This window comes from Rhamphochromis longiceps, linkage group LG20 (genome assembly GCF_057381845.1).
Source record: "Rhamphochromis longiceps isolate RC_006_pf linkage group LG20, R_longiceps_female_GT1.1, whole genome shotgun sequence".
NCBI lineage: Eukaryota > Metazoa > Chordata > Actinopteri > Cichliformes > Cichlidae > Rhamphochromis > Rhamphochromis longiceps.
The window spans coordinates 14,726,175-14,749,256 of record NC_140576.1 but is presented as its reverse complement, the minus strand read 5'-3'; the positions used below and the strand labels follow the sequence as shown (position 1 = coordinate 14,749,256).

Genomic DNA, 23,082 nt, shown 5'->3' with positions numbered 1-23,082 from the left:
AATGAACAGGCTTCTTTTTAGAACGGCTCCTGAGATGTCTGCTTTTATAGAGATACTGTCATGTACCTATACCTTTATTTGAGGTAAAAGTTAATCATAAAGTAACATTACCTTTCACTGTTATGCTTTATAAACTTGTGATATTTATTTAGCACGTCATTAAAAAAACAACAACAAAAAAAGAAGTCTATTTCATGTTATTATCACTCCCATGATCCTCTTCAGCTCAGAATGTGACAGCATTATGTTTGGACAACCCCAAAGAGTTTCCTTAATGTCATTTATCATTTCAGTGCCTGGGAACTGGCTTAATGAGTACATGCAAATGCATTTAATTTAGTGACCTTAATAGGAGTCAAGTTTACAGCAATTAATATCTGTATCCATCTAAGTTAGACCTCTCCCCAATCCTTGCTCTGGCCATTCAGAATATGTAATTTTTGTTCTTATGAAATTGTTCTTCTAAAAAAACAAAGACAATAATCATTCAAATGACACGTCAAAAACTATTCACATTTAAAAAAGACTAAAAGTCATTTTTATCTTTCTCCAAAACACAGTGTTGGGTAGACTTGGGGTTAAGAAGGGATGCTAATAGTAATTATTCTCACAAAAAATTCATGTGTTGTTTGTTTAGCCATAAGTCCAAAGCCCCAAAACTCCTCAGAAAACTGAACAAATATTTGGGATTTTTCTTTGAAAAGCTGCTGAAGTAGCCTTCACCTCAGTGTTAACCCCGTCTTTGCAATCAGGGGACAGGAATCTTGTTTTTCCACAAAACATCAGGGTTAGGATGAGGACAGTTGCCAAAGTATTTGCTGTCAATCAAGCCCTAAAAACTGGGCTCTCTGACACAACCAGCTGCCACTAATTCTACAATTGGATGCCATGAAATGTGAATAACACACATCATGGAAAACTGGCATTTATCCTTGTTGTGTGCAGTTTTTTGTGAAACATTAAGTAACATAAAAATTTCCTCTGTATTGTAATTTTTGTGTTTAGCGATACAGAATTTATTTTTCTCCATCTAAGTCAAGCCTGAAACTATTTCCTTTGGCGGTCGATCCTTACCTTTGCCTCGCACTTCCTGTGGGTGGCTGTTTTGCATACTGAGAAAAACACGTCAAGTGGGAGGGGGAAAAGAAAACAAAGGTTAGGATTAGTGACCTTACAGTTGTGTCCAATTTCTTTCTTTGGTTTTATTTTTAATAACAACAAAATTAGTGGGAGAAAGTCAACACAGGAGCACTCTCACCTCTGCAGAAGGAGCCCACGTTATCGACGCTCTGCCGACACACACTGCACTGCCGCTTCTTCTTGAAAGTCTTCTCCTTGAAGACGTGGGGCTCTCCTTTGCCTGCCTGCTCACAAACACACACAGAACAAAGGTTTACACTGTATTACATGCCTAATACTGGACTAGACATGCTACTGTTAGAAACACTTAAGAGTCCTTGTTTAACCTTCATCCAAGAGTTTCGACTTGGCAGACGTTCAATGTTTTCAGTCAGTCATCCTTACACCAACTATAGCAGGGGTGTCGAACTCCAGGCCACGAGGGCCGGGGTCCTGCAGGTTCTAGACATCCCCCTGGGTCAACACACCTGATTCAAATGATTAGGTCGTTACCAGGCCTCTGGAGAACTTCAAGACATGTTGAGGAGCTGTGTTGGATCAAGGACACATCTAAAACCTACAGGACACCGACCCTCGAGGCCTGGAGTTCGACACTCTTGAATTATAGTCATTTCACTGCAGCGTCCAGTGTAAATTAATTAATTAGAGACAAATAAAAGATCAAATAAAAGTTGGGTGAGTAAGTTGGTTATAACAGTAGCAGAAGCTTAAAGTTTTAACATGCAGACTTGTGTATGAATGAAGGTGCTTCTTTTACTCCCTTTGCCTCTCAAACTTCTGTTCTGGTTGTGTAACTGTCTTCCAGTAATAATCCATGAGATTCCCGCCCATAACCAACTCTAATCCTTAGTGTGTGTGTGAAGATTTGTGAAAAGAGAGGGGAAAAAGCAAACGTATCGAACTAGACAGATAATTAATAATAATGGATTGGATTTATATAGCGCTTTTCAAGGCACCCAAAGCGCTTTACAATGCCACTATTCATTCACTCTCGCATTCATACACTGGTGGAGGCAAGCTACGGTTGTAGCCACAGCTGCCCTGGGGCAGACTGACAGAAGCGAGGCTGCCATTTTGCGCCATCGGCCCCTCTGGCCAACACCAGTAGGCAAGTAGGGTAAAGTGTCTTGCCCAAGGACACAACGACCAGGACAGAGAGCCAGGGGATCGAACCGGCGACCTTCCGGTTACAGATACGGTTCCCAACCCCCCTGAGCCACGGTCGCCCCAAGTTAAAGTGAAATTAAAGTGAAAGTACAAGAAAATCCCATCTTTTCTTTCTTACATTTCCAAGTGTACATGTATGTGTGTTTGATTTCATGCGTGTGTGCCAGTGTGGGTACATTAATGTGTGTCGTGTTGTCATTTCCACCCACGGAGTCTTTGTTTCTCAACATGGGATCAAATCTGCATATGACTCTGTGGAGGTTTGCAATACGAATCCATGGGCCAAGTGTGAGGATTGCTGCATAATGGGTCTTATCTGACATCAAATACGAGTCCCTCCCCCTCCACATATACACCGAACACGCACCAGTGCTGTCGTCACCCAGAGTAAACAGCTATATTTAAGAAAGCAATCGTGCTGCTAACGTGTCCATAACGTGTCCATAGCCTTGGATAATTAAAGTGATACAGAGACAAAAAGGGTTTTGTTGCCTCTGCTTGTGCTTTTACTCCTTGGCAACAAAGAAAGGGAGCTGTTTGCACACTTCTTCCATTATCCTGCTTCCCTGGCTCTGTTCTAGGGACCGGACAGTGTTTGGACAGCTGCCTCGCCTGGCATCACCCTCGTGCCTGCTGTGTGCAGCGGCTGCTGGCCTGCTGCTGTACAAGTGTACTGCGACCGCAGCACCTTGGATGGTGGAGGAGGATAGGGTGGGTGGCTCAGGGGCTGGTGTATGTTATATAATAACACATGGCTGGAAAAGCTCATCTTGCCAGTACTTGTGGGTGACGTATCATTTTAAATGCTGGGACTTTTTATTTTATTTGACTCATATGGTCTATTCTTGTTGGTGCTTTTATCACATTAGCAGACCAAAATCCACTCAGATTTCATTACAGTTTAGCATCATCTTATCTAGTCCCGTTTTGACGTATCTTCTGACTCAATACAATGTTGAATACAACAAACGCTCCTTTGCCTTTCCTCGTGACCAGTCTTGCTGCCTTTATGTAATGCACGTTCTATTTCTATTGCTTCGCAGTGACATTCAAGCCCACTGACAAAGCAAGTTAGTTAAACTCCTCCTGGACTTTAGCATGCATCTATAAAAGTATGCAATAGACCTTTAAAATATACATTATTGTACACAAGGGGGCCTACACTGAAATTTAAAAAAGCAACTAGTTACTGTCAGCTGAACCACAGCGGTGATGTGGGCTGAGAAATAAACACACTGAGGAAAGGCTGGCAGCATTCTTCCTGTTCCAGACACAATCAAGACCACTATATAGTCCCACCACAGGCAATCATGGTCAGACAGTGATACGGGGCTCTGCTACTGAATTCTTTGTTAAGGTGTTTAAAAAGCCTCTCTCAGGCGAGAGGACCTGAGGGTAAAAGCATGAAAACCAAGAAAGTGTAACAAAGGCAACACAATATGGTGATTCTATATGCAGAATAACCTCTGTGTAACAAGAACAAGGGCAATGAATGGATACCAAATGTTTGAAGTGTGGCATTTGCTTGGTTTTAAGATTGATTAACTGATTAACTCACAGAGGTTCCAATGTCCTTCTTCAAACTTGGAAGCAGTTGTTGACCAAGCAATCTCATCCCAAGGATCATTTAGTAGAACAAACTCATGCTTTAAGCCAACACGGATGAAAAGTCTTTCAAGCACTATGTAAAACATGACCATCTGCAAACTCATTACCCATGTGATCACAAGCTTCAGTCATGGTACCAAGTTGACTTGAAGTGAGGTGGTTTTGCACGCTGTAATTATTATGACTCGTCTGTTTGCTGTTAAAAGCAGCAAATAACTGCTGTTTCATTAGAGCCCACAATAGATGGCACCATATGCCTCCAACAGAAGAGACAAAGATAATAAATAGTGATCGAAAAGTTAAATATGTGTAATATCTTACTGTAAAAATGATGTTCTTTTACAGTTGCACACAGCAGCTGCTACTTTTGTTTATTAGCCAACTTTCCTTAAATCAACACTACAAGGATGCAGAGGTGGGCGATTCAATTCAAATATCAATCTAATCAATATCAAAGCCAGTAATGATATCATACTTTCTATCCAGTCCAGGATGTAACCCACTGAATTGTGTGAAATTAATTATGTTTTAGAAATGAAACATTATGCATCAGACATACTCTAAAAATCAGCTGTCACACGTCTGTTTTATCGATGTCCTATAGCAGCGGTCCCCAAACTTTTTTTGCACCACGGACTGGTTTATGTCCAACAATGTTTTCACGGACCGGCCTTTAAGGTGTTTTTTCTAATAAATTCAACAAAATAAAACCAGTACCGGTACCCAAAAATAGAAGATTTATTCATAACACAAGGGAAAAGACCCAGGAAAACCGAGTTAACAATAAAATAGATAAAAAAAGAAAAGAAAAGAAAGATAAAACATAACAACAAAAACCCTGAAAACCATGAATTTCACACCTGAGCCGGGTACCAAACGACTCACACACCGGTATCGGTACGTGGCCCGGAGGTTGGGGACCGCTGTCCTACAGAACATTCAAACAACAGAATATCACCCAAAGTGCTTTAGAGACAGGCATGTTTACATTCCAGGTCTCCATAAAACCCCAAATAACTAAAAGCTGAAAGGTCTGTTTTTTTTCAATAACTAATTATCATGGAAACAGATTTAGTGGTCATTAAAATGTGTTCAGAATTTCCAATAGTGATTCATCTCATAAATCGTGACACACTGCTCCCTTTCCTACATAAGCTGGTTAAAAGTATGACACAAATGACACAAAGCAGCATACAGGTACGCCGATGCTAGCTGGCTAACATGCTAACTTGAGTTGATGCTTCTGGAACACAAGGCTAATATTGCTCCATAACACTCAGTAACCTGTTGATAATTTTTGGTATTTTAAAGAATGTTTTAATCTCAAATTAATAATCCCACATAATGAAATTTGGTAAAGGTACAGTCAGTCATTTTTTGAGGCTTATTTAATAGAAAAGAAAAATGTTATATTTGCTTTCTTAAATAAACATTGAATATATAGAGTATATAGGAAAATACTAGCTAATGTAGCTGTTAAGCTAAATGTTTTATACTGTGTTAGCAAGCTCAGTTTAGCCCCTTTATCTTTCCTTACCCAAAAAATGAGTTTAAAATCACTTAAGAAGATGGTTTGTATGTTAAACAATATGTTGAGGCAGTTTCAGGATATGACAGATACTGCTTTACCTGACTCCTCAGAGATACAGTGTATCTTGCTAATAACATTAGTGTTCTGCTCTATGTAGCGCCTTAATTATTGTGACAACTGTGTTTAGCTACTATTTAACAAAAAAAAAAAAAAAAAAAAACTTGTCTAACCGAGCTTAGTACGTCTATTTTGACAGTCACAATCTAAAACAATATTACAGATTAAATTTGCTTTTACCTACATAATATCAGCATTTTCCTAAGCTCTGAAGTTTTTCTTTATTTTCGATGGCTCTTCCAAGTTGGGAACTTATATCTCCCATTATTCAACAACAAATGACTGCATCGTAGGAAAGAGCTAAGCATTAGCCAAAAGCATTAATGTCCATCTGTTGTTAGCATCTCTTTTTCATGTATTTGTAAGACATGCCGCTGCACTGATGGAAAGCTGTGTGCAAACTGAGTTCAAAACTCAAATCTCCTGAAACATTCAGCTCAACTTGGGAGTCCAGCAGAGGAAACCACAGTGAAGGAGGTTTACAACTTTGTGTAGGATTACAACAGAAAACAGCTGGTAGAGTCTGAGTGCATGAGCACTAAAAACAACCTGCGATGCAGAGCCTGGTCCCCAGGATAGCAATTACTGTCACTGCTGCACTGGATAAAAAACATCTTCCTCTGGTAAAGCATGTGTTATCCACCATTTAGTACTCAGAGCCCCTAAAGAAACAACTTGTTAGAGAAAAGAACCACAAAACTCTCTGAACGTAATAATAATAATAATAATAATAATAATAATAATAATAATAATAATAATACCACCAAATCGATTGACTCCGTCTCACTATAGATGCTCATTTTAATCATCACAGTTACTGATGGACAAACCCTTATAAGAATAGGCTACATGTGGCCATTCAAGCTCCAGTCCTAACCAGCTGAGGCCTGTCTACATTTCCAAAGCACTAACAGAAGTTGCAAACATCTACCTGAGACCTCAAGAGGAAAAACTTTGCTCACACATACACACTCACGTGCAGACGTGTATCCCTGCAGACAGCTGGAGAAAACAGACACACGTCCGCTCTCCTCTTCCCGTCCCCGTGTGCTGCAGGAAAGACCCCACCTCCCCCTCTGCAACATCTGCTACGCACAAGTGGGTCCTTTTTCTAATATTTTTAGCCTTTTGGCAGAATAAGGAACGGGGAGTTTAATGTTGTCAAAGAGATGCTTTCTAACCAGAGCTCCCTCCCCTTTCTCACTGCGCCTCCTGTCCACCACCACAGAACAGTAGCTGGATTGAACGAGGGAGGGGTTGAACACACAAACAAGACATGAACACAGGCCTACAAATGTAAAAACAAATGCGCACATAGAGCAAGCCATTTGCAGCCACACACACACACCCACACATCTCTGGAAACTCTCTTGCCCCTACCCTTTCGTTTCTTACTAAAAATAGTCTTGATATTTGGACAATGATGGGCATTGTGTGGGAGTGGTTCATTCCTGACAGCAGGACTGGTGACTGTGACCTCGGCATCAGATGCAGATGGCCTCAGTAAGAGGACAGATTGAACATGCCCCAGAGGGGGAAAAGTCTTCCTAGTGCTTTTAGATGAAATGGGATTTTTGTCTTTACATCTTTAAATCATTATTAAAGCCTTTTTGCTGCACATGACATCTGCACTAGAAAAAGGAGCAGGTGTTTCAGAGTATAATCTGGAAAGTACCCGCAGATACGCCTGGGTTTTCAGTATTACTTGTACATCAGTGATTTTAATCTGATAGACTTAGATTGGTTCCTGGACTGTATTCACCAACCCCAACAACACATTCATTGATTTAAACTGCTTTTCTAATGAGCTACAAAAATGAATGTTCATCATTAATTTTGCCATACTTGCAAATCAATTAATAACTGGGACTATATAAAAAGACTGTAAAAGAAAGCCAACTATAGCATCACCAGATAATTTGGTGTTGTTATAGTGACTTAGAGCAGGGGAGTTAACAGGTTTAGAAAATCTACGACCTAGAGAAACAAAAAACAAAAAGTAGAGGCAACCATTTTTAATATTTAGTGTTGTTTTTGAAGGAGGAGTGTAAGTTTAAAATTTAATTTGGTGATTTACAGTCGACTCAAATGGAAGGGTCTTTAAACAAGGAATTCAGGCTTGATGCTCAATACTAATAAAAACAGTTCTCAGCATCTAGAGTCTATCTGGAAACTCAAATAAGTTCATTTTTCAACTTAGAATTATACACACAATACCCCATAATGACAAAGTGAATATTCTTACTTGAAAATCACAGCCTTTGCCATGACACTCATAGTTGAACTTAGGTACATCCTATTTTTACTGATCATCTTTCACATATTTTCTACAACTTGGTTGGAGTCAATCTGTCAAATTTGGTTAATTGGACATGATTTTGAAAGGCAGAGTGGCCTTCATCATGCATAAATGGAAGAAGTTTGGTCTCTTCCGAGAACTGGCCATGCTGCCAATTTTTGAGTGATCGAGATAGAACGCAAGGTGACCAAGAACCAGATGCTTCCTCCACAGGACAACCATTTCTGCTGCACTCCACCAATCGGGCCTGTATGGTAGAGAGGCCAGACAGACACCACTCCTCAGTAAAAGGCACACGACAGCCTACCGGGAGTTTGCCCAAAGCCACCTGAAGGACTCTCAGACCATGAGAACCAAAATTCTCTGGTCTGATGAATCAAAGGTTGAACTCTTTGGCCTCAATGCCAAGCATTATGTCTGCAGGAAACCAGGGACTATTCATCATCTGACCAATACCGTCCCTTAGAGCTGGGCGATAGAACGATAACGATATGTATCGCGATATAACTTTTACTCGATAGAGAAATTAAGCTATCGCGATAGACCTCGCCGCTCTTGTCCTCTTAAAAAAAAAAAAAAAAAAGGTCAGCCAATCCAAATCAAGTAGCGCAGAGCCGAACCAATCACAGCCGCAGTGTCACGTCGCGTCACTTGTTACGTACGGCACAAGTGCCAAGCCGCACGTGTGTTTGTTTGGGAAGCAGCCAGCGGGTAATGGAGCCAGCGCATAATGGAGGAAATGAGTGTGCCGACTAGAAAAATCAACCGAGCGTGACCGAAGAGAAAACAGATGATGGTTCCAATGCCGGAGAGATTGTCGAACGGAAGAGCCATAGAAGTTCCGTAGTGTGAAGGTATTTCGGCTATTTCAAGTCTGACAAAAAACAGAGTAGCGTGCACTGTAAATTGTGCCGAAAGCAAGTCTGGAAATACAATAAACTGGTGCATGCGTCACACTGTGCGCCACGTTATTGTTTCGGTGAAATGAATTTCTACAATACTGTTACTGTTAATTCTACTCTCTGCAGTGTTTAAATGCTTACACATACACACAGTTACTGTCCCTCCACACATACGACTCGGTTCTGCTTCTATGCCCCAGCTTTGTTTACTTTTTCCCACCGAGGCTTCTAGACTTCTGATTGGCCAACATTTCTGCACGGTTAGGAATCTAGCTCCACCTGCTGCTTTGGCATGTTCATAGCAGCGTTTTCCTTCATTTCTCCCTTTATGTGCGGACGGGATTATTTTTTAAAACGAAAACGGAAAATCTCCGTTTTCAAAAATACCCGTGTACGTGTGGACGTAGCCTCAGTCTCTGACTGGAAGCGCTAATTCGTCATTCGGCTTTTGTCAGACTAAAGTAACTGTTAAAACTGTTTGAAAAGCTCAGCTATACAACAAGGAGAGATTGAGAATTTCCTTTTAGTTCTCAGTTTATTTGATACTGACAAAAGTTAGTCAGTTAGTCAGTTTTGTCTGTTCTTCTGTAAAACAAACTAAGATTTATTTTTAGAATTAATACTTTGTTTCTAAGTGGAATTGACAATTTAGTCTGTTTCATTTGTTCTATTTTGAAACTTAAACGCTTTAGCGGCTGTCTTTTGTGTAGTTTGCAATATTTGCCTTTATTTATCTGAAAAAGTCTCATGTTAAGTACATCTACCCTGTTGAACTTATTATGGGAAATAAATATTTAAAAACAAGCTGCTGATTATTTCACATTTTACTTGTGAGCAACGGCACATTTAAATCTTACAAATATAGTTATTTGGCTTATATCGTGATAGATATCGTTATCGCCTGAAATGAAAAAAACATATCGTGATATGAAAAAATCTCATATCGCCCAGCTCTACCGTCCCTACAGTGAAGCGTGGTGGTCGCAGCATCATGCTGTGAGGATGGTTTTCAGCAGCAGGACCTGGGAGACTAGTCAAAGTTGAGGGAAAGATGAATGCAGCAATGCACAAAGACATCATTGATAGCAACCTGCTCCAGAGTGCTCCGTTCCTTGGTCTGGGGCAAAGGTTCATCTTCCAATAGGACGACTACCCTAAGGACGCAGTCAAGAAACAAAGGAAATGCTTTGGGACCGCTCTGTGAATGTCCTTGAGTGTCCCAGAGCCCAGACTTGAATATGACTGAACATCTCTGGAGAGATCTGAAAATGACTGCTCATCCAGCCTGGTGGATCTTCAGAGATTCTGCAAGGAAGAATTGTAGAAACTGCCCCAAAATATTGGGATCAAGCTTGTAGCATCTTACTCAAAAATAATGAGCCTGTAATAGCTGCCAAAGGTGCTTCAACAAAGTACTGAGCAAACACTATGATTACTTATGTGCATGTTGTTTTTGTTTTCATTTTTAATACATTTTCAAGAATTTCAAGCAAATGCATATTTATTTTTTTTTTTTTTGGGGGGGGGGGGGGGGGGGGGGGGTTGAGGTGAAAAACAAATATAATCCATTTTGTAATAAGACTATAACAAGACAAAATGTGAAACAAGTAAAGTTTTCTGGATGGACTGTACCTCTCTTTATGGTCTATCAGATTATGAGTTTACCTTACAAAACACAATAACCCAAATTTGTTCAATTGTGGGCATCTAGTATTTACATTATGTTCATTTTATGCACCAGATCACACGGCTTAATGGTCGGTTTGTGACTAACTGTAAACCTAAATCCAACCCTCTACTGAGAACATCTCATGGGTATCTGAGTTCCTGCTTCTTATTTGTTGGCATCAAAGCTTGCATGTGTTATAAGCGCGTGTGTGCATGCATGTGTCCGAAGGGTGGGACAGGCAGTGGAGGGAACAGAGTGACTCCCTGTTCCAGAGGTGATGTCAACATGCTGCCATGATACACTTCCGTTCTCTTGTGGAACTCCTGCTGCAAGCGTACACACAAACACAGAAAGGTCTTATTGCAGCAAAACCACCAACACCCTTTGTTGCATTTGCTAAATAAAAATGTTACCCTTGTACTGCGATGTGGCCTCAGCCAGTGCACGACATTAAGGGATGTAAAGTATGCTGCCGTAGTTCCAGATCTGACACTTGTTTAAGAATCCCTGTTGCAACATCTGCTAGAGTATAAAGGAGTCACTTAGATTCATCCTGTGTTTACGGTGAAGAATTTTCCAGGTGTGAGTGACTAGCTGTTACTGCGGCTTTATATCCAGGGGAACGTGAACCAGCTTCTGTTTCAACCTCTTGACTTGGCAGTGGCCAGGAGGTGCCGCAAGCACACAGAATGTGTCGTTCCTGGGCCTTCAAGCTTCTCAGTTACACCCAGTAATTATAAATATAGTATAGCTGCTGTACACTGAAAACAACCACAGCACTGTACTGCTGGTCACTGAACATCTCCACTAGAGCAGCCGGCTTACATGCTTACACCGAGACAGTTATTTGAACAAGCTACTCAAGTTTTTCCAGAATGCTGGAACGTTTTTTTTTAAATCACCAGCTTCCTCTCTGATCTGATCGAAATGCAGCCCGACTTCCACTTATCTGCACTGAATATAGTTCACACAGGAGAAAAGTGACCAAAGGAAAGGTCGCACAATGTTATCTTGTTATTAATGCGTGGCTGTTTCCCTCATGTTGCAAAGGAAGATAGGAACTCTGACAAGCAGGAATCACGATGTGGAGCCAAAGCTAATTGTATGAACAATCATCAATCACCTGTGTGCACACTATACCTTGCTTTTGAGTTTGCACGATGAAGCCTGTGTGACAGATTTTTGTTCACAGCATCCCTGCAAACACACATGCATAGGCTCCGCATTGGCTCATTGCCACGAGACTGAAAGCGGCAAATTATATTCGCCTGAGTGATTTAAGCCTACTCCAGTGTGAATACAAGAAATGAGTTTTTATTAAAATAAAGACGGTATATTCCACTGGATAGAAATCATTGTAAAACAGTCATTTTGTGAGTCATGAATGAAGAAAAGCAAGCAAAAGGAAAGTCAGACTGAAGTTCCCAGTTGCATTTCCAGCTGTTGTTCTTGGCCAATTTATGTTGACACAGCTGGGAATACACTGGGAATTCATTTTTAATAAAATCTATGTGCTTTCCTCAAATTCTTTTAACTAGTTCACGTTTAGAAAGTAAACCTTCAAATACTTTAAATACTGATTTCATTTAACTTCAAAACTCAACGGCGCACATGGTTGAACAGGACAGTATAACTCTGCAGCTGTAAAACGACAATCAAAATTGCATGTCCACACTGGGACATGCATTGGTGTATGGAGCGCACATCAAGCAGGGAGCAGATACTGAAAAACACAGGCTGAAGAAAAGTTCAAGCTAGTTTTTTAACCAAAATGACAACAACAACACTTAAACCAATTTTTGTTGTTTGTTTTGTTGTTTTTTTGGAATTGTGTTGTTTCCGGTTTGTCCTGTTTACCCAAGAAAGTTGGGAAAGTATGGGACAGCTTTTCAAATGAAACGAAAATGTACATTGCTTTTAAAAAAGCATCACGTATACTCAAGATCAGGTATTCCCCGGCTATTTATGTGTGCAGACTCTTAGATATTGCTAACCCTTAAGACTTCTACAGTGCCATTTCTTTGGAGCTGCTGTAGTAGTACAGTTCCCATTCTCAGAGGTGGACACCGGACCAGCAAGGGTGGCAGTCTTGCCGCAACAATACCAGTTGCACTGTAAGGGACTGTACAGTGTAAGGAAATCACTGCTGTAAGGAAAGACAGCTTTATGTTCTACAGATTGTGGATGGAACTGGAAACTACTGGGCCCTCTGACCAACACCAGTAGGCAACGTGTGAAGTGTCTTGCCCAAGGACACAGCCGGGGCTCGAACTGGCAACCTTCCGATTACAAGACGAACTCCCAACCCTTGAGCCACGGGCCCCGAATAATTCCTGGCTGGCGCTGACGCAGAAGCGGTGGGGCTATGTGGGGTGGGGTGGGGGGACTAAATGCGTCACATGACCCTATTCAAGACCATTTTATGTCCGTTTAATGAAGTGCGACACATCAAGAAACTTCCCTGAGAAAAGCACAAAGTCCCCGAAATCACTGAAACTTCAATGTTGACTCAATAGCTAAAAACATTAGCGAACATGTGACTGTCAGAGAGCACGCGCAGATAGGTATGTCAAAGGTGTATTGAAACTCTTAATGAATCCCACAAACTTATTAGTTACCGACTTTCTAAAAAAAAACACATAAATAAAAATAAAACAGTCTACAGACGAAAGTTAACGTAATTTTACATCTAAGCCAGTCAAATTGTCAAAAGTGCGCAACTGCTCAGCCAACACATGTGCATGAAAACCCAGCATCATACACCCACCCAAAACTCCTCCGCGCACACTTACACTGCAGATACTGACTATTAAATCATCAGGAGATCGATGAGCCAAGACAGACTAGATCAGACCCTCGAAACTTTCTTACCAGGGCTTTAGTAGACCTTCTCCTCTTACCTTGCTCATTTTCCCGCTAATCATATCCGCAGGCTTAAAGGCTGCCCCTCATTCTCAGGAAGGCCATCAATAACATGGCCTGGGACTATGAGATAACTTGTTTTCTTTACTCCGGTCCACCCTCTCCAGAGCTGGAACTGCGGGGTGGAGCTGCAAAGCGGGGGAAAGCGTGTGTGGAGTACTATTACTGGAATTTGTAACCCCCGCTGATTGGTCGGTTTCTGGAGGGGAGCGTAAAGATCCTAACTCCCGATTGGCTGAATTAAGCATATTAATATTTCCATTAGAAGCTCTGGAGTGATTGAGGTGTTTAATCCAGACCGCAAATTACAATTCAAGCTGTTTATTTGATCAAATAGTGCATATTTACTGATTATTAAGGCATTAATACGTTTGATTAATAACAAGCATGTAAACAAGCAGAACATGAATGGAGACAAAAATGAATATCATCTACACACAGTTTACATCAGTACGGTTGTAAATGTGTGCAGTTGAAAGGGTTTAAATCTAATCGAGTATTTCTGACACATACGCGAGTGTTGCAGCAGTATTTTTTGCAAGCCTTGGCTCTTTGTATTTTTAGCTCTTCCAGCTTAATAACTGTCACATTTCCTGCACTTTACTTGGACCTAAAGTTGTGGTTGTGCTGTCAACCTTTTCATATCCTGAGGGTTATTTTAGCAATAAATACACAGATCAGCATTTCGCCAGTTTGACCTTTCTTTGCAATGTAAACACGCGGATATGCATTGTGCAAAAACGTTCTTATCAATCTTTTTTTCTTTCTAAAAACAAATCCAACCCAGCCTACTGTTTAAAAGTTTCTTTCTTGACTTGAAATGTGTCTGTGGTCAGCACCCCTGTGCCCCACACTAAACCTCCCTGCGCACCAGTATCGACTCAGCTGCTAAACAGTAACTCGTGTGTTAGTAGCGGCACCTAGTGGCCAAACAAAAGAAATACAGCAGGTGAGCCAGCTTCTTTTCCAGGTATTTTATGAACATAACGTGTTTGCAGCTGAGAAAACGCAGGGTGTCTTTTGTTTCAGTATTTGAGCTTCTTATTCAAGCTTTCTTTCTCTTTGTGTGTTTTCTTTTTGTTGTTTTTGGCTTGTTTTTTGTATTAAACCTCAAAAGGAGACCGAAGTCTGGTTTTGTGTGGTTCTAAATCTATTTAAAACAGGAAAACAACCAACTTTCTGGATTACACCCCATACATGCCCATATATTCTTATATGTGGATTCCTCTGCCCTAAACTGTAATCCATAATATTCTCCTGCCTGAGACTGCAAATCCAAACAGCATCATGTCTGCCCGCTGCCTCAGTCCTGTAGTCGCTTCCATATATGTTAGAATGACATTCAGGTATTAAGGCTGTGCAGTATATCCCTACCAATCAGTGCAGAATCCAACTGTGAGTCATGACATGTGCTACAACCCCTCCAGTCACCCACCTACCTACACAATCACCAACTAAACAGCACGTGCAATTCTATTAGCTCATATTCCAAGAATTTCATAATAGAAAGTGAGGATTGATTTTTTTTAGTGGGGGTTCTTGCAAAGTTTAAATATTTGATAGATTTTCAGCTCCCTCTCTTTGGAGGGAGGTGAGGAGGGAAAGAGGAGGAGATGGAATAAGAAGTGAAGAACAAAGCAGTGAGGTGAAAAAAGGTAGACTAACAAAATGTCGAGGGATCATGAGAGACAGGAAACTGGTGCTTGGGATTGGAATGAGGGGTCGGGCAAAGTGGGGGGGGGAGGGTCATGTTGGGGGAAAAGATGGAGAGGAGAAAAGAGGGGGATGAAACAGAAGAGGTGAATTCTAACATTTCTGGCAAACACTCAAACAAATCAGCAAGCTTTTAATGCAAGGTGCTGCACGCGTTCGTTTGACCTGCAGAAGGACAGAATTTTAGAGGCTTGATCATACTCGGAGGCAAACGAGAAAAACGGGGGAGCCCAGGCAAGAGGAAATGAAGGGAGGAGGAGGCTAGAAAATGGGGGCTGTGTGGCAAGACGATGGATTGTGTAAGACAGTGCTAAGCCAAGGCCTGATAAGGTGCAGCTGTTGAAGGAGCTAAAGAGCGAGACACAGAGATCCCGAAGACTCGAAAGAGCACGTGTTTGCATTTATTGCGTTGATGAATTCAATAAAATCCTATCTGTCAGCCAGAGCTGCTTAGACATTTGTGGAACTTACCCGAGAGTCAGGCATCAACATTTTTGTGTGGAAGCTAAGAAAATATTTTGTGCATACTTTGCTGGGAGGTGTTTCTTTAAAGGGTGGTGTTGGGATTTGTTGGGGACTTACTGAGGGAGGAAATGGTTTATGTCTTTCCCATTTTCCCTCCATCAGCTTTCATCTGCATGACCACTATGCACAAACACGCGCGCACACATACACACAAAAAGGCATTCCTCAAAGCCTGCGCAGAGTTTGGGACAGATCATTGTTTGCAAGCCACAGCAATCTAGTCTACGACAGCCACCCCCTGAGCCCGGACTTTACACAGGAACTTACCTTTTTCCTTAAAGGCAGGAGTGTGACAATTCTATTTCTCCTCTATTCTTTTCCAGTCTATTCTGGGTTTGGGGGGTGTCTATATTTAACCCCAACCAGTCATTGTTCCTTCCCCTGTTGGGTGTGTGTTTGTAGTGAATGCCTGTGGCTCACAGCCTCTGTATTGGTCATGGCCAATCTAAACTTTGTTGCTCATGAGAAATTATAGGGAAGCTACACAAATACATATAAAAGTGTTGTTGCAATGCCAGGTTTATATATACAGTACTTCAACAGCCAACAACACACACAAGAATAAAAATAGTGTGATTGCATTTTTTTCTCAGAAGTTGACCCCCCTCCCCCCAGTCTGGCTGAAAAAAACAAATTAAATTACTCACTCTCAACTGCGAGGGTTATATCTGATTGTTTTTACAATCTTCCAAAATAGGCAGTTTCATATTTGCACCATTGCCCCTCTGTAATTGCACAATATGAACTTCATTTGATACACTTCATTTGACCTTGTGGGTTGAGTTGCACCATTTCAAAAAGCTACTTTTTGTTACATGTCAGATGGAGTACTTCTGTCAAGAATCCAAAAGAGGACCCAAATGCATACAGAGAAACTGAATGAAAAAATGGTTTATTTAATAAAAAAGGTGAAACCAAGATACCGCAATAAAATGTGCGCAGGAAACAATAGCTCAAACAGGGAGTCCAACAAAGACACTGGGACTGACAAAATAAACTACAAGAACTGAACATAGGACTGACTGGGAAATCAGTCACAGATGAATAAAACTTGTTCTTAAGAACAATTGTACATCTAGTAATGAAACTATTACTTAACAAGAGCACTCAGAGAGCACGACTCCTTCTGAATCTCCTTCCTTATAACTTCGACCTTGGCCCATCATCCCAAGCTGTTATTGGTATCTACCATCACATAAAATGTGAACATGATATATCTTGAAACCTGTTGATGTCAGACTGCTAACAAATACACAAACAAGCAGAATGGATTACATACTCTGTCCCATCAGGGGGAGAAAAAGCCGTCAACCAAGCTGTTTTAGCTAATTAGCCTACAGGCCAGTCTTCAATCTTCCTTTTATTTCAAATATTGTGAAAGTCTAGTTTTAAAATAGCTAACTGATCATATGCAGGTAAATAATCTAACAGTGGACTGCGCTGCAGTGGTTTGAATCATATCTATTTAATAGACTCCATTTGTTAAATCCAAGGTTAATTGTGGAGTTCCACAGGGTTTAGTGCTAGGAACAATTCTATATACATTAAACATGTTTCCCCTAAGAACTATCATTAGAAGGAATCGCATGAAATTTTAGTGCTATGCAGATGATACTCAGCTTAATCTATCCATGAAGCCAGATGACACAATGGCTTCTTATCATTTACTCCGTTATAAATGCAGAATTAAATTTAAACTCCTTTACCTCACATATAAGGTCTTGAATGATCAGACCTAATCTTAAAGACCTCATAGTACCATATTACCCCAACAGAGCCCTTTGCTCTCAGACTGCTGGCTTACTCGTGGTTCTTAGGATATTTAACTGCAGAATGGAGGCAGACTTCAGCCTTTAGGCCACTTCTTTGTGGAACCAGCACAGTGGTGTGGTGGTTAGGACTGTTGCCTCACAACAAGAAAGTCCTGGGTTTTAATCCAGGGTCTTTTTGTGTGGAGTTTGCATATTCTCCCTATGTCTGTGTGGGTTCTCTCTAGGTACTCTGGTTTCCTCCCACAGTCCAAAGACATGCAGTTAGTGGTTAAGTTAAATGGTGATTCTAAATTAGCTGTAGGTATGAATTGCTGTCTGTCTCTCTGTGTTAGCCTTGTGACAGACTGGCAACCTGTCCAGGCTGCCCCCACCTTTGTGCTATTGCAGCTGGGATAGGCTTCAGAATTCCCAGAATCCTGAATAGGATAAGCGGGAGAAAATGGATGGATCTCACTGAGTGCTTGGTCATGGGGGCGTTGTCTGATTATTGAGGTTTTCTCTCTGTTATTATAGGGTATTTACCTTTTGGCTGTTGGACATGGACATAATGTGTAGACTCTCAGCTTTCATTTGAGGGTATCCACATCTAAATTGGATGAAGGGTTTTGGGGTTTCAGCTCCTTAACATGTTCCACCCTCTTTTTAAGGGGACCAAAGGTAATTGGACATTGGACTCAAAGGCTATTTCATGGGCAGGTGTGGGCAGCTCCTTTGTTATGTCATTATGAATTAAGCAGATAAAAGGCCTGGAGTTGATTTTACGTGTGGTGGTTGCATTTGGAAGATATTGCTGTGAATATACAACATGCGGTAAAAGGAGCTCTCCTTGCAGGTGAAGCGAACCATCCTTAAGCTGCAAAAACAGAAAAAACCCATTCGAGAAACTGCTACAATATCAGGAGTGTTAAAATATACAGTTTGGTACATCCTGAGAAAGCACTGGTGAACTTCAGCAATGGAAAAAGACCTGGACACCCACGGAAGATAACAGTGGGGATGATCGCAGAATCATTTCCATTTTGAAGAGAAACTCTTTCACAACAGCCAGAAGCAGCCAAATGAATTCTGAGGTGTTCAGAGAGATACTGTCTGCTCAAATCCAGCTTAATACACTCAGATTGATTGGGGGGCGTTTCCTAATACAGATAGACAATGACCCAAAGCACACAGCCAATGCAACCAAGGAATTCATTAAAGCAGAGCAGTGGAATATTCATGAATGGCCAAGTCAGTCGCCTGATCTTAACCCAATTGAGCTACATTTCACTTGGTGAACACTAAACAGCAGAGCGTTAAAAAGGAGGAAACAAGGGATCTGGTGATGTCCATGAGTTCAAGAAATAAGGCTGTCATTGCAAATAAAGGGTTTTCAACCAAGTGTTAGAAATGAAGATTTTATTTTCAGTTATTTAATTTGTCCAATTACTTTTGAGCCCCTGAAATGAAAGGATTGTGTTAATGCAATTGTTTTGTTCAACCCACTGAATTAAAGCTGAAAGTCTGCAACTCAACTCTATCTGAGTTGTTTCAATTAACATTGATTGTGGTAATGTACAGAACAGCAATTTGAAAAAAAAAAGTGTCTGTCCAAATATTTATGGACCTAACTGTAAATAACACCGAATTATATGAAAAATCATTCCTACATTCTGAAGGTTGTGTCATTTATGTCATATAAGTGGAACCTGAACAACATGTTCCTCAGCTTTGTTTTGACCTAATATGAAATTGTTGTGTTTAGGAAGGTAAATACTGCACCGGGGAAGACAGGACCCTGTGAACACGGATACGTCACTGTCATTACAGTTACTTCCTGAGTATTTGTGTCTGCTTGGTTTCACTCAGAACCTAAAATGATATTTGGCTACATCAGTGGGAAACTTGGCCTGCTGGTGTAGCTAGGGGAAAAGTCAGAGGACCACCAAGTCATTAGGAATCACTCTCCAGGAACCATGAACATTGACAACAGAATTCCCTTGAATCCCTGCAAAAGGTACTGAAATGAAGGGTAGGAATCATAGACTAACTAAAGAAACAATACTGATGATATTGTCCTCAATAAAAGAGGTTTCACAATAAAGCAACTTTATGTTGTATCACATTAACTGAAGAATTAAAAAATACTACTAAATTGCCAGTATATGTAAAATATATGTGATAACGATGCCTGTGCATTAGCTATTGTATTGCAAGAGGAAGTAACATGATATGTCATCTAAATGCACTGTTCAACACCAAACTGAAATATTTCACTGTGGACCAAAGTAGCTGACAGACTGTTGGTTTGTAGTCATGCTGCTAACGTGGCTCAAAGAAACCCTGCTTTTCCCCTTCTTTGTCAAAGGAAGCTGACACAGAGTACATGTCATATTAGATTTAACTCCCAACTGATTTCATTAATGACTCTCAGACTCTGTCCCTTGGCTGTGCCTGTGGGTAAATTAAACACATCTTTATCAAGACACCTGCCAAGATAATAAGACATTTAACTTTCAGCACCAGTATGCTCTAGCATGCAATCACAACACACTATGAGACAACTCAGAAAGGTAATTTTATTATATGGAAATCATGCTGCTCAGGATCATCACACAACAACAGTGCTTGCTGCTTTGCTTTTTTTCTAAAGAGAACCACATGTACTGCTGACTCTCGCTGCCAGGAGTTGTTTAGTTCAACAAATCATCTTTAGAATGTTGTTTATTGACGCTGAGCTACTCTCAAGATCTGCAACTGTCCAATAATCGCTGGACGAGGAGGTCAATTTGGCTCTGTCGAGTATTTTTGGAGCATTCTGAGCACAAGTGAATGAGAATCTGAGAACTACATGTGGACCATAATATTTTTTGTTGCTAAGTGTTTCCAGTAAGTACTTGGCATGGGTTTGCTTAGGAATGTATATGTGTGATTCTTGCCAGAGTATAAAGGCATTAAAACCTCATTTATATTCGTCAGGCTCTCACACATAGTTGCATCTGGACTGCAGTACCCGTCACATGGATGCTAGTTCAAATCTGAAAGTCCCCAAGAAGTGAAAAACAAGTTTATATATATAAAAAAAAAATAGACCATAAAAATAGATAAGGCAACTACATCCTCCTACTCCTTGGATAATTGGGATCTAGCTTGTTCCCACACCCATGCAGTGGGGTCAGTCACAGCAGGATGACGTAATCCAGAGGGCTCCACATTCCCACGCTGCTCAGCATGTGATATGGAGCCACTGGGACCAAAAGCTTGTACACACATGCACAGATGCAAAACAAAAGGGGATGGATGCATGCAACCCAGCAGACTTGGGCACTGTAAACAAGTGTTTGAATCTGCACGAGCCCCAGCATGATATGAACTAGTGATCAGAGATCAAGCTTCTCTGTGGCCCTTTAAGATCCCCCCCCTACAGCCAGCTAGCCTGCCTCTGTTTACATGATGGTAACTCCCAAGCAGTGGAGGCTATCACAAAAGTGCTATTGTAGCTGCACAGCTTGAAGATGCCAGTGTCATCCTCATCATCTTTTAAGACAAGTCACACACACACACACACACACACACACACACACACACACACACACACACACACACACACACACACACACACACACACACACACACACACACACACACACACACATACAGAGCCTCCTTGTAGGGAACCAATATAAACAGCCACTTTTCCTATCTTTGGATCAGCACGTGTCTGTGACTCAATCAACAAACATTTCACTGTGGTGCAACACTAACGTTGCAGTTCACATTGACCTTTGACCCCTCTGCTTGCCAGTGGGTTTTAAAAGTATAACAAGTGAAGAGCCCTTGTGCTGTTCTGAGAGGGAACTGCAGTAGGATGCTAAAATTATTAAATCGGCATACTAATAATAATAATGATGATTTTATGCTGTTTTGTTGTTTCTGTGATCAGAAAAACATGTTATGTGTGTGTAAAAAAGGTAAAGAGGCCATGGTTCTATGTGTCTGCACTAAAGCTACATGCTAACTGGTGCATGGTGAAATGACAGTATGCTGATGTTTAGCAGGTGTAATGTGAACCTGTCACTATAGGCAGTTTAATATTTTCTCATTAGCACAAGTTCAGCATATAGCTGAGGTAGGCTGCTATATTATTAGCTACAGTAGGCAGGTTTTTGCTCATGAATGCCCTCCTATTGAAAAGTAAGGGGCTAATCAAAATGATTACAGAACCTGTTTAGTATGATCCTAATATTAGTGACAGAAGAAAGGGCCTGTCGTTTTTCAGGGATGTTAGGATTCATCCTTAAAAGAATAAGATAAATATTTAACATTTGATATATTTTAGTCTGGGTCAAAATGGAAACCGTGATTTAGCAACATTTGTTGGGATACTTTAGTGGATAAGTAGAAACCTAACCTAATTTTAAGTTAGAAATGTAATGGACGTTAAGATTCATCCTCAGATGGCCATGGATATTTGTATCAAATAAATATTGAAGTAATAAGACATTTTAGTCTAGACCATGGTGGGAATAAGAAACAGACTAGAACCAAGCTACCGTAGTCAGAAATCTCTGCATTGTGACACCTGACGTCTTGTATATGATCTAGGAAGGGCATGCTCACAGAGATTTATGTACAGTTTCATGAACATCACCACACTGACCTTTGTAAGTCTCATCCTGCCACTCTCACTCCTCTCCAGGCTCCTTTTCAGAGATGAGTTTCTGACCACTGGCACCGGTTGCACCTCTTCCTCCCCGCACCAGTCTGAACTCAGGACGCAACCCATATAGGTGGACAGGGTCCTGGACTTGGGGTTGTTTTTCACCTCCTCTCACTCTCTCTTCCTTCTGTCCTTCCTCCACCTCCTCCACTTTCTCTCCGTGTCCTCGTCCCCTCGTCCTCTAAACAGGCTCCAGGCTCCCTGGGTTCCTGGGCAGCTGTTTTTGTCAGCTGGAGAGGAGGAGACGGAGGCCCTTCCCCTTTTCCTGGCTCTTGATCAGCCCTGCTCCGGGGACAGAGGGAAGGATACACTCTGCCCCTCTCTGCTCACTTTAAAAACACCTCTCTCTCCAACTCTGTCCTGCTGCTTGTGGACTCCCCATTTTTCCTGCCTCCGCCCCCTCTCACTGCTCCTCTTTGTTTCCCACACGCAGTTGCAACCACTCAACTTTCTTGAGCACACCTAGGCCTCCAATTTTTCACCCTATTTCTTTGTGCCACTCAATCACACTCTTCACATCCCTCTGCTCTGTGCTCTCACTCTTGATCACTGTTCAGATATGAAGACTCAATGTTTCATCTTCCCATCTTGTGAAGCTCCTCTGTTTTTTCCTTATGCCTCTTCTTTCCTCTTGTTTTTTCCCTCTTGTTGTTTTGCAGTCCTCCCATCCCAAGAACACGTCTCTCCCTTCCTTCTTACTCCCATTCCTCCTTCTTCTACCTCTTCTGCCAGTGTTGCCTCACTCTTACATATACAATTACCTCTCTGTTCTTACCCCCACCCATCTCTCCTTCTTAGCTCCCCTCTGTTTCCTGCTCCCAGATACAGACAGACTCTCCTTAGCCCGTGCAGCACATTGTTGGTATTGTCCAGAAAACAAGTAAGAAAAACCCTCTCAACAGTGAGGGCAGCTGTCAGGATGCTGCTGTGCAATGTAATGATTCAGAGTGCTCTTAGCTTTTGTTAGACTGAGCCTTTCCTTGTTTATGATGCAGGACCCTGTCTGTTGAAACTGTGAGGC

At 41.2% G+C, this 23,082-nt stretch overlaps 1 protein-coding gene across 9 annotated transcripts in view; it reads right to left on the bottom strand.

The window, feature by feature from the left end:
- tns2a (tensin 2a) overlaps positions 1-22,778 on the bottom strand; it is a 69,101-nt gene extending 46,323 nt beyond the window's left edge. For 4 of the 9 annotated variants that reach the window (XM_085393208.1, XM_085393211.1, XM_085393210.1 and 1 more), the window contains exons 1-3: positions 22,002-22,778; positions 1,259-1,364; positions 1,075-1,112 (exon numbers count right to left, since the gene is read on the bottom strand). In XM_085393208.1, the coding sequence (XP_085249334.1) occupies positions 1,075-1,112; positions 1,259-1,364; positions 22,002-22,127 (270 nt within the window). In that variant the 5' untranslated portion in view covers positions 22,128-22,778. Of the gene's footprint in view, positions 1-1,074; positions 1,113-1,258; positions 1,365-6,539; positions 6,629-13,333; positions 13,663-22,001 lie in introns of those variants that run through there. The other 5 variants (XM_085393214.1, XM_085393215.1, XM_085393216.1 and 2 more) reach the window with 2 other exon arrangements.
- Positions 22,779-23,082: the final 304 nt, after the last annotated feature.